At 44.1% G+C, this 12,247-nt stretch overlaps 1 protein-coding gene across 1 annotated transcript in view; it reads right to left on the bottom strand.

The window, feature by feature from the left end:
* DNAH9 (dynein axonemal heavy chain 9) overlaps positions 1-12,247 on the bottom strand; it is a 376,944-nt gene that overhangs the window by 42,345 nt on the left and 322,352 nt on the right. Inside the window, exon 62 of the mRNA XM_015118601.3 lies at positions 3,493-3,620. Within this exon, the coding sequence (XP_014974087.3) occupies positions 3,493-3,620 (128 nt within the window). The remainder of the gene's footprint in view (positions 1-3,492; positions 3,621-12,247) is intronic.

The raw sequence follows: 12,247 nt of genomic DNA, 5'->3' as shown, positions 1-12,247 counted from the left end.
AACCTACGGAATGGGAGAAAATGTTTGCAATCTATCCATCTGACACAGGTCCAATGTCCAGAGTCTACGAGGAACTTAAATTTACAAGCAAAAAACAAACAACCTCATTAAAAAATAGGCAAAGAACATGAACTGACACTTCTCAAAAGAAGATATTCATTGCGGTCAACAAACATATGAAAAGAAGCTCAACATTGCTGATCATTAGAGAAATGCAAATCAGAACCACAATGAGATACCATCTCGCGCCAGTCAGAACGCGGATTATTAAAAAGTCAAGAAACAACAGATGCTGGTAAAGTTTCAGAGAAAAAGGAGCTCTTTCATGCTGTTGGTGGGACTGTAAATTAGTTCAACCATTGTGGAAGATATAGAAGCAGAAATACCATTTGACCTACCAATCCCATTACTGGGTATAAGCCCAAAGGAATATAAATCATTTTATTATAAAGATACATGCATACGTATGTTCATGGCAGCACTATTCACAGTAGCAAAGACTTGGAATCAACCCAAATGCTCATCAATGATAGACTAGATAAAGCAAATGTAGTACATATATACCATGGAATACTATGCAGCCATAAAAAGGAACAAGATCATGTCCTCTGCAGGGAAATGAATGGATCTGGAAGGCGTTACCCTCAGCAAACTAATGGGAGAACAGAAAACCAAACACTGCATGTTCTCACTTATAAGGGGGAGCTGAACAATGAGAACACATGGACACATGGGGTAGGGAACAAATACACTGAGGCCTGTTGTGGGATGTGGGAGAGGGAGAGCATCAGGAAGAATGGCTAACGGATGCTGGGCTTAATACTGAGGTGATGGTTGATCTGTGCAGCAAACCACCATGGCACACGTTTACCTATGGAACAAACCTGCACATCCTGCACATGTACCACAGAACTCAAAATAAAAGTTGAAGAAGAAAAAAAAAAAAGAAGGTCTGTGTTCAATGGAATTTGGGAAATACTGGATGGAATAAGATTTCTATACCAAAGGATTCTCAGAACCATTATCCTATTGATATCATTGAAAATATCCTTGCCGGGTGCAGTGGCTCACACCAGCACTTTGGGAGGCCGAGCACTCCCAGCACTTTGGGAGGCCGAGGCAGACAGATCATGGGGTCAAGAGATCGAGACATCCTGGCTAACACGGTGAAACTCCGTCTCTACTAAAAATACAAAAAATTAGCCAGGCATGGTGGTGGGTGCCTGTAGTCCCAGCTACTTGGTAGGCTGAGGCAGGAGAATGGCGTGAACCTGAGAGGCGGAGCTTGCAGCAAGCCGAGGTGACACCACTGCACTCCATCCAGCCTGGGCCACAGGGCGAGACTCTGTCTCAAAAAAAAAAAAAAAAAAAAAAAAAATCCTTAAAAGGAATTTGTATGTAGTATTTTCCAATGTTTGAAATAGGAATTTAAGTGTATTCCTCCCCCACTCTTTTTTTTTCAGATAATCTCTCAGGTTTACAGGTCGGGAAACATTGCTGGGTAGGATTCCAGTCCAGTCTGGTTCAGTATGTCAGGAAATTCTTAGAACCAGGTAGCTGTGATTCCTACAAGAGATTTAACAAACCAGTGAGGATCTTTCGTTTCTGATAGCACTTTACAGTTTGGACAGATGATGTCTATTCAATACTCCAATGCTTTATTCAGGGGGAAAGGCAGGCCTCCAGACTGTTTGGCACAATTTTCCTTTGGAAATGTCCAATCACCAGGAAATAAAGAGGGAATACTGAGTTCAGTGTTGGAGAGCTCCGAGCAACCACATCAGTACAAGATTTTGGTGCCCTGCAAGGCCAGTAGGTGCTGGGGGGCAATGGGTGCAGCAGAGGCAGCACCACAGTCTCAGAAACAGACTCTGATGTCCATGACAAGTGCCTGGGTTCCCAGCACTGGTGTCCGGAGAGGTCTCTTGGCAAATGTGCCTGAGAGGGTGGGGAGGTCATATCTTCAAGCACTGTGCTGACCCATGAGGGAGGAAGGAGGAAACTCAGCTGTTATTATCTTTTCTCCTGAACTTCCTGATGTTTCTGGAAAAGGAGGCCCTGGAGGGTCAGATCTCTCAGTTGCTAGGCTCCAAATAAATAATAGAATAATTAAGGACAAAGACCCAGCAGCAAGATGTGATGTCACCAGTAATCAGGAGATGGGGGAGGTTCATGGCAGTGAAAGCCAGGAAGAATGGGAGTGACTGGCTTTTGCATTTATTCTTTTTAAAATTTCCTCATGGATTCCTTGACCCACCAGCCTTTTGTTTCAGTGTCTGCTATGTTCAAGGCAGTAGGCTCGGTGATAAAAGGTAAAGAAGGAACATCTCTTTACCTAAAAAGTTTAGTGGAGAATACAATCATAAAATAAATCATGTCAACATAGCAATGGAGCTCTAATAGAAGATTCCAAAATGTTCTAGGAGAAAAGAGGAGCAAGCTGTGCATTCTGCCACAACTCCAGCATCTATACAAGTGGCATAAAAGAGGAATAGGCAGGCAGGCCCTCATAGATGGATCTGAAAAGGTTTTGTGTACTGTAAAATGCTATGTAAGAGTTAGTAGTAGTTAGGCTGGGTGCAGTGGCTCACGCCTGTAATCCCAGCACTTTGGGAGGCTGACACAGGTAGATCACTTGAGGTCTGGAGTTCGAGACAAGCCTGGCCAACATGGTGAAACCCTGTCTCTACTAAAAAGACAAAAATTAGCTGGGCGTGATGGTGTGCTCCTGTAATCCCAGCTCCTCAGGAGGCTGAGGCAGGAGAATAGCTTGAACCCGGGAGGCGGAGGTTGCAGTGAGCCGAGATTGCGCCATTGCACTCCAGCCTGGCAACACAGCAAGACTCCATCTCAAAAAAAAAGAGTTAGTAGTAATTGCTGAAATGAAAATTGGTTAAATGAAATAATTTAAAGGGGGTTAAATAAAATGTAATAGGGGTTAATAGAGAGGGCTAAATTCTTTAACTTTTTTTCCTTGTAACTGTTTGGTGAAATTATCCATAGTAGGGGTTCCAGATTTCCAAACACCAACATGAGCTCTCAGTGAAGAGGCTAAGGTTGCTCCCATATCCTAGTCATGCCCGTGACAAAGAGCATATGACACACAGCCCAACAGAAAGGCACAGCAGAGGAACGTGCCATGAAATTCACAGGAAGAAACCAGCTGTTGAAAGCATCCAGCTGCCAGGGCCTTCAACGTAAATGCTAACTTCCTGAATGCCTATCAGAGTGGGAATCTGTTCCTTTTATAAGCAGAGCTATTTAAACTAGAGAGAGTGGCAGAGCAGGTGAGGGGAGAAGGATTGTTCCCGGATGTGGTCTGGGGAAGAGAACATATGAGTGAGGAGAACTGGCAAGAGAGAAGATGAAGAAATGAAGGAGACAAGAGTGTGAAAGGACAGGTGGGGAGAAGCTAAGAGTGGATGGAGATGCCCAGTGAGCGTGGGATGAGGCAAGTATGGGTCGAGATAACCACAGGGTAGAGGAACATACCTGCAAAATAACCCAGTGACCTTTCTTGGCAGCGAGGTCCAGCGCAGCCTCAGCCACCACTTCCTGTCCTTGCCCCAAAGACACGTTGTGAAAGTTCTGATTGTTGAAGGTGTATCCAAGTTTTCTTCCTGCAAGGGGGATGGAGTCGTCGTTATTATTTCTTGGGTCTAATGATGGATGTTTGACGTTCATAAAGAAATGCACATGCTCAGATCACCTCTCAAACACAGGCATACCCGAATCTATAACCCAAGCCTCATATACTGACCCTTTTCCTTCACAGGAAGCTACTTCTTCTAGCTTTTGGTTCTCATATAAAAGGAAGCACTTGAGCCGGGCGTGGTGGCTCATGCCTGTAATTCTAACACTTTGGGAGGCGGAGGCGGGTGGATGACCTGAGGTCAGGAGATCGAGACCAGCCTGGCCAACACAGTGAAACCCCATCTCTACTAAAACTACAAAAAATTAGCTGGGCATGGTGGGAGGCGCCTGTAATCCCAGCTACTTGGGAGGCTGAGGCAGGAGAATCACTTGAACCCAGGAAGCGGAGGTTGCAGTAAGCCGAGATCATGCCATTGCACTCCAGCTTGGGCAACAAGAGTGAAACTCTGTCTCAAAAAAAAAAGAGGAAGCACTTGTTCAGACCAAAATCACTTCACTCTTCCCTCTGCACTTAATTCCCAAAGAGGGGTAGGATTGCTGATGCTATTCTTTACGTGTCTTATCTGCAGACCAGACATTGATCCACGATTCTAGGGAGTGCTGATGAGAGAAGGGTGGAAGAGTAGCAAGCATGTGGGTGTGGTCCTTTGTGGCTTGCCTTGTCCTCTGAATAAATGTTGTGTCTTCTCTGGATCTTTACTGGGAGGTGTGGCCAGTAGGGGCAGGATTCAGGGAGTTCTGGCTTCCTGTACTTTTTGCCCTATTAACTTCCTCTCCTATCATTCCTAACACATAGAAGAGTGTTATCTCATCATTTTGCACGAATTAGAGTGAAGAGGGGCAAGACACAAAGCTGTTTAGTTGTGTAGGTGTGAATTTTCTGTTGGATGTATATCAGGGTTGCTGGTGTTACAGATGGATTAAGGAATGACCATACACACAAACGTGGTAGCCATACCATTGGAGCAAGGCCAATGGGCTTCAGCTGCTCTCCAAGCCCAAGGGAAACAACCCAAAGAAATGATCCTAATACAGAGAATATTAGCTCTTGGCACAATCCAATAAAGTGGAGAGAAATTACATAATATTCTTTAGATAAAAGAATCATAAAAATGTATAATGCCATGAAGGAATCACTAAGCAACGTTTCTAGCAAGGTGAAGTAGACAAAAGGGGAGAAATGGAAAAAGAGGAACAATAAAATCCATACTTAAAAAAAATTTAGTTTCTGAGGAACTAAAACTGAACATGTAGTTTGATACGTGTGCAAGAAAATTTTTGGAAATAAGGGTTAATATTGAATATTTCTTTTAAATATAAAAAGTGTATAGACTGTCATTGAAATGTACAGGACAATGCAAGATGATGGCTTTTTTGTAGTAAGAAATAGATATTGGAGACTTAACTGAGATGAACCCAAGAAACACCGTTATTAAATTATAAATCTTAGTTGGCAAAACATTTGATGTCAGCTTTGGAAGTGGGGAGATAAACAATTCATTCCAGAGAAAATACCAGGATAAAAAGTGTGGGGATTTTTAGATGTCTTCTGTGACATTTCTGCTCACAAAAGGGCCTGTTTATTTTGTTTATTAGCAACAGAAGGATATGGGCAAAGAGGTTATTTAATAAAGATTAGTTTGAAAACTCCAGACTGGAGGGATCATCCTGGGCAAAGCTTAGCACTGCAGAGCCCGGCTGGGATCAGTCTGCATTGATTTGGGCTTGAGGCATGACAATGAGGCGGAAAAGAAAGAAATGGATCTTGGAAACATTGAGAAGGGGAAAAATGGATGGGATTCTCACAGACTGAACACTCAGCCAAAGGTGGCCGCATCCCATGTGACCCTCATGGGTGCGGAGGTAACCTTGTGAGGTCTTTCCCTTTGCAACTGTGAGGCTCTTAGATGGCTTGTTGGGCCTTGAGCAAGTCCCTCCAGTTTCTCAGGATTTCACCTTCAGATTGTTCTATGTTGGTGCTTCCATGCCTCCACCCCTACTGCTTGTGACTCATCTCTCCATTTCTGACTTTCCTTCCAGCTCTACATATGGTGGTGTCACCTGGAACTGTGCCCCACTGTCAACCTCTTTTAACATCTTTACAGTGTGTGTCACCGACCTCTAGTCTCTCTGAGGACAGTGCAACTTCAACAGTCCTCTCCCTAGTTCCATACCCGTATGGTGCTGGCGTTGGAAGGGGAACATTTTTTCTAGTGTTTTCTTGCTACCTGGAGGCTGTTTCTTCTCTGCCCTCATAAAAACAAAACAAAACAAAACAAAATGAAACAACAACAAAAACACTTTTCTTTTCTTTTCTTTTCTTTTTTTTCACCCAGGCTGGAATGCAGTGGCACGATCTCATGTCACTGCAACCTCCACCTCCCAGATTCAAGCGATCCTCCTGCCTTAGCCTCTCAAGTAGCTGGGATAACACCCAGGCTGGAGTGCAGTGGCACAATCTCACCTCACTGCACTCTCCACCTCCCAGATTCAAGCGATCCTCCTGCCTCAGCCTCCCGAGTAGCTGGGATTACAGGTGCCCGCCACCACACCTGACTAATTTTTGTATTTTTAGTAGAGACAAGGTTTCACCATGTTGGCCAGGCTGGTGTCAAGCTCCTGACCTCAAGTGATCCACCCACCTCGGCCTCCCAAAGTGCTGGGATTATAGGCGTGAGTCACTGCGCTCGACCAAAAGTCCCTTTCTCACTGAAAGCGCATGTCATCTGGTTTTATAATTTACTGACTTCTATGTTCTCTGCCTTCTACCAACTTTTCAGTGAGTCTCATTTGTATTAGGGGCTTTGGAACTTGGTTCCTGTTTCATTATCATGTTGGTAAACTCTAATGTCACTATGGATGACTCAGACAACAGCCAGACTCATGCTTCCTCATCTTTCTTTTTTTCTTTTCTTTTCTTTTTTTTGAGATAGAGTCTCGCTCTGTCACCCAGGCTGGAGTGCAATGGCGCGATCTCGGCTCACTGCAAACTCTGCCTCCCAGGTTCAAGCAATTCTCTTGCCTCAGCCTCCTGAGTAGCTGGGATTACAGGTGCCCACCACCATGCCTGGTAAATTTGTGTATTTTTAGTAGAGACAGGGTTTCTCCATGTTGGCCAGGCTGGTCTCAAACTCCTGACCTTGTGATTCCCCTGCCTCGGCCTCCCAAAGTGCTGTGATTACAGGCATGAGCCACCGTCCCCGTCCTCATCTTCCTTATCTTGAAAGAACTTAACTCCGGCCATAATCCCAGCACTTTGGGAGGCCGAGGCGGGCGGATCACCTGAGGTCGGGAGTTCAAGGCCAGCCTGACCAACATGGAGAAACCCCATTTCTACTAAAAATACAAAAGTAGCCAGGCATGGTGGCGCATGCCTGTAATCCCAGCTACTGAGGAGGCTGAGGCAGGAGAATTGCTTGAACTCGGGAGGCGGAGGTTGTGGTGAGCCGAGATCGTGCCATTGCACTCCAGCCTGGGCCACAAGAGCAAAACTCCATCTCAAAAAAAAAAAAAAAAAAAAAAAGAAAGAAAGAAAGAACTTAACTCCATTTCATTTCTGCTGCCGACTCCCAGTGGCCACACCCAGGGCTCTCCCATCATGAGGATCTGTCCTGTGTCTGAAACGTGATTCTTCCAAGTCCACTCATGACTTTTACTTCCTACTTCCCAGATTTTTACCTTCTTATTTCTTCCCCATCTGTTTTTCTACTTCAGTGAAATGTTGAGTCCTTTGGTCCCTTCATTTTTTTCTAATTTCACCTTTACCTCCTCTTATTTTAATATGGACCCAATAATCCTTAATTTGAGCCAAAATCCTCAACTTCATTGCCTCCTTCTACTTCCGCACTGACTACTCAACTTTCTAAGACCCCAACTGTGAGTTTAAGTGTTAATGAAAGGGGTAATTCACATGTTTGGTGAATTGGCACCATCACAAGCTTGTGATTTTCAATTTCGAAGCGATTTGGTACTCTTTCAATGTGTCCAGAAGCCGGCTGTGTTACCCATTTCCCTCTGTCATTATGTCTCCTAACGGATCTCTCTTCTTATGCTCAGCAGTTTGCTCTACTAATTCCCTGAAAAAAACGTACGCCCTCTGGTGGACACTCCTCCATCTACTGCCATTTTGTCTGCATCTCTGTACACCGCCCTCTCAAGGGAAAAGATGTCCTCCTCCCTTCCTGCCTGTCACTTTATCTGTCATTTAAATCCCACCTCTTTTTGTATCTTTATTACTATTATCATTTTATTTTTTAAGACGGAGTTTTTCTCTTGTCACCCGGGTTGGAGTGCAGTGGCACGATCTCGGCTCACTGCAACCTCCTCCTCCTGGGTTCAAGTGATTCTCCTGTATGTCAGCCTCCCAAGTAGCTGGGATTACAGGCACGCGCCACCACTCCCGGCTAATTTTTGTATTTTTAGTAGAGATGAGGTTTCACCATGTTGGACAGGCTGGTCTCAGACTCCCGACCTCCAGTGATCCACCTGCCTCGGCCTCCCAAAGTGCTGGGATTACAGGCATGAGCCACTGCGCCCGGCCCTCTTTTTGTATCTTTAACCTTTATCTCTATTCACTCTTCTGCTCCCCAGCACATCCACAAATCAGTTTCACTCATCACAAAAAAACAATACTCCATGAATCCTGAATCCTCTCTCTAAAGACTATACTTGCCTCAGCTTATCTATCTTTTACTTGCCTTTTAAAGAAAAGAGGGTTAGGTGTGGTGGCTCATGCCTAGAATCCCAGCACTTTGGGAGGTTGAGGTGGGCAGGTTGCTTGAGCTGAGGAGTTCAAGACCAGCCTGGGCAGCACAGTGAGACCCCATCTCTACAAAAAATACAAAAAAATTAGCCAGGCATAGTGGCATATGCCTATAGTCCAGCTACTCAGGAGGCCGAGGCGGGAGGATCACTTGAACCTGGGAGGCAGAGGTTGCAATGAGCCAAGATTGTGCCACTGCACTCCAGCCTGGGCAACACAGTGAGATCCTGTCTCAAACAAACAAACAAACAAACAAAAAACCCAACCAAATACAAGAAAACAGAATGGGGCCAGGAACAATGAAAATGAGGCCCAAAGCAAAATTTCGATAATCGGCGGCAAAGACACTGAATGGAAAACCGTTTCTTTGAACATATCTGGTAGCAGGCCTACAAAAATCTCAGAACATTGGAGAGAAAAGGAGACAGTAGAAGGCAAAGGAGGGATACACAGCTTCTTTCTGATCAGAAAATGGAAAGACAGAACTCATTTTGTTAAAGTCAGGTAACTGGGCAAAGAAGGACGGAGACCAAGCGAGATCATGCTGCAGACAAGTGAAAGAAAGACCAGAGAAGATGCTGGCGTCAGGGTAGGAAGGGGAGGGCCGAGGAGGAGACTGTTCTTTGAGAGGATGTGACAAAAAGATGTGAAGGAAGGGCAAACTGAGCTGCCCCAAAGAACAGATGCACCATCATCAACATCGTAATGCCTTGCAATGCTACTGTACTCTCGGCTTTTCAAAGCCTTTTCATATCTGAGATTTTGTTTTTATCTTCCCAGTAACCTAAGGAGGCAGGTATCATGCGTGACTGAGAACAAGGGGGAAGTAGATGAAGCAAAAGCAGAAATAAACAAGCAAATAAGGAAGTGTGACTCCTTTAGAGAAAAAGATGATGAGAAAAGGGAGGCGAGTACAGTGAAGGCTCTGTTAAAGGCTTAATCAGAGATGGCAAGAAGGAAAGCAGTGAGGGTGGATAATGGTAGCTTTTGTGTTAAAATAGAGGCCAGCCGTGCGTGGTGGCTCATGCCTGTAATCCCAGCACTTTGGGAGGCTGAGGCAGGTGGATCACCTGAGGTCAGAAGTCCCAAACCAGCCTGGCCAACATGGTGAAATCCCGTCTCTACTAAAAATACACAAATTAGCCAGGCATGGTGGTGGGCGCCTGTAATCCCAGCTACTCGGGAGGCTGAGGCAGGAGAATCACTTGAACCCCGGAGGTGGAGGTTGCAGAGAGCTGAGATCGTGCCATTGCACTCCAGCCTGGGCGACAAGAGCAAAACTCCGTCTCAAACAAACAAACAAACAAACAAAAAAAAAAAAAAAGAAAAAGAAAAAAGAAAACAGAGGCCAAGAAGAGTGGATGGAATTTCCCCCTTCCTCACTCCATCCTTGCTTCTCCTTCTCTCTTCTTTCTCCACTTTCCTTTCCTTCCCCTCCTCCTCCCTCACAATTGTTGAAGAAGAATAATCCTGGAGGAGACCGAGTGCCACAAAAGTGCCTACAAATTATAGATTCCTAATCAAGGGAATTATTAATTGGCCAATGGATAAACTTCAGGGTCTGAAGAAATGCTCAAAATTGTATACAGAATGTTGTGTGTCTGTGGGTATGTGCACTTTTTTTGGGAGTGGAGGAAGGACAAAGGAACAAATCTTGAATCTGAATCTAGGGGTTTTAAAACTCTACCCAATATTAAGAACAGCCTTGTTGAAGCAAAAGAATACATAAATGGAGTAAAGAACTTAAATCAAATATCCAAAGAGGGGAAATGATTCCAAGCTTTTTAAGAGTCTAAATGGAGGAAGACAGTGCACTGTGTGATACACAGACTCTGCACAAGCAATAAAACAGTAAGTTTACTTAATAAACTGGGGCTTGGGGACATGGGGAAAGTGTTTAGATCAGCCATGTGGATTCCAGATTTGAGACTAGGAGCCCATCAGGCAAGCTGATTAGATTCAAGATGTGGGAAATGTGGATGTCACCAGAATATATGTCCTAAATAGGTGAATTAGAACATAAATCAAAGCACCAAGAAGGCAGGGAGGAAGGAAGAGACAGAGAGAGGGGCACAGGTGCCTAAGTAATCTCTAGTTGATGAACAGCAATATTGCTTCTGGTAAGAAAATATCCATTAAGATTAAGCCAAGGGCAGGGCTGAGATAACTTATTCTGAGACAAACAACGCATAGAAATCAGGGAAGGGTCAGTTTGCCTGAGATGACAGGAAGCTGCAAACTACATGATGGAGTAGTTGGAGGTCAGTTGGCTAAGAACAATAGGAAATTGCTCATAAACAGGGGATATGAAAGCTTCCAAAAGGGAAAATACTGAATAAAAATGAGGAAACTAAATTTATCTGTATAAAAGGAACAAAGCCTCCAGGGGACAGAAGGAACACAGATTATAAAGTGTGAAAGTCAGGAATAACTTAGCTCTGATAACAGTTCTGCTAACATTAATTCATTCATTTGTTAGTTCATTCAACAATACTTCTCTGTGCTAGTTACGCTATTAGGCAGTGGTAAAAAAAAAATGAACAAGATGACATGATCATCAAGGATGTTAGTGACAAGCAGGTAAGCAAAACATAAGTTACAATTATAATAAAATGAATACATTAAAATTGTATTAAATGCTCTCAAGCAAATATATAGAGTGCTGTAAGACTCTCTAGTTGGGAATCAAATGGTCTTCCAGGGAGGCCAGAAATGGCTGGTAATTTGCAGGATGAGTAGGCATTGGATGGTTGAAAATATTTCAGATGAAAGGAACAATTTGTGCCAATGTCTTAGGTTAGGAAGGCTCATGGTGTGACAGGATCTAACAGCTGGACAGAAAAGCCATGCCATGCAAGCCACACAGATCATGTTAATATTGGACTATACCAATGGGAAGTCACTAGAAAGTTTTTTTTGTTTGTTTTGTTTGTGTGTGTGTGTGTTTGTTTGTTTGTTTTTGAGACAGAGTCTCGCTATGTCGCCAGGTTGAAGTGCAGTGGTGCGATCTTGGCTCACTGCAACCTCCGTCTCCCAGGTTCAGGCGAGTCTCCTGCCTCAGCCTCCTGAGTAGCTGGGCCTACAGGGGCACACCACCATGTCCGGCTAATTTTTGTAGTTTTAGTAGAGATGGGGTTTCAGCATGTTGGACAGGTTGGTATCGATCTCTTGACCTTATGATCTGCCTGCCTCGGCCTCCCAAAGTGCTGGGATTACAGGTGTGAGCCACTGCGCCTGGCCGGGAAGTCACTAGAAAGTTGTAAGTAGAAGAGTGATACAATCACATTTGAGATTCAGCAACATGACTCTGGCTGCAGAATGGCAAGGGTTTGCAGAGGGAGAAGAGTGGAGATGAGCTAGGAGGCTAGTGTAATAGGCCAGATGAAAAACTATAGTGATTCAGACTAGGATGGTAATCATGAAAATAGAGACAATTAGATGGATTTGAAGCATATTTAGGAGGTGGAATCAATAGAATTAAATGTGGTGTAGGTGGTGGAAGAGGTGTCTAGGATGACTGACACCCAGGTTTCTGGCATGAGAAACTTGGTAAATGGTGGTGGCATTTACTAAATATAACAGAAAAATGTTTAGAGCTCAAAGGTTTTAGTGACTCTTCCACTTGAAATGACAGGCTGACTGCTCAACAGATAAATAAAAAGGACCCACAACTGGGCACAGCTTATGAAATTTCAGAACACAAGGTAGAGAGATTATTCTAAAGTTTTCAGGGAATAAAAACAGGTCACCAACAAAGAAACAAAGAAAGAATATAATTTCACTGGCATATGATATCTCATGAACAAAACTGGCCTCTAGAAGATAACAGAA

This window comes from Macaca mulatta, chromosome 16 (genome assembly GCF_049350105.2).
Source record: "Macaca mulatta isolate MMU2019108-1 chromosome 16, T2T-MMU8v2.0, whole genome shotgun sequence".
NCBI classification, from domain to species: Eukaryota; Metazoa; Chordata; class Mammalia; order Primates; family Cercopithecidae; genus Macaca; species Macaca mulatta.
The sequence above is the reverse complement of the archived record's forward strand: the minus strand, read 5'-3'. Positions and strand labels throughout refer to the sequence as shown.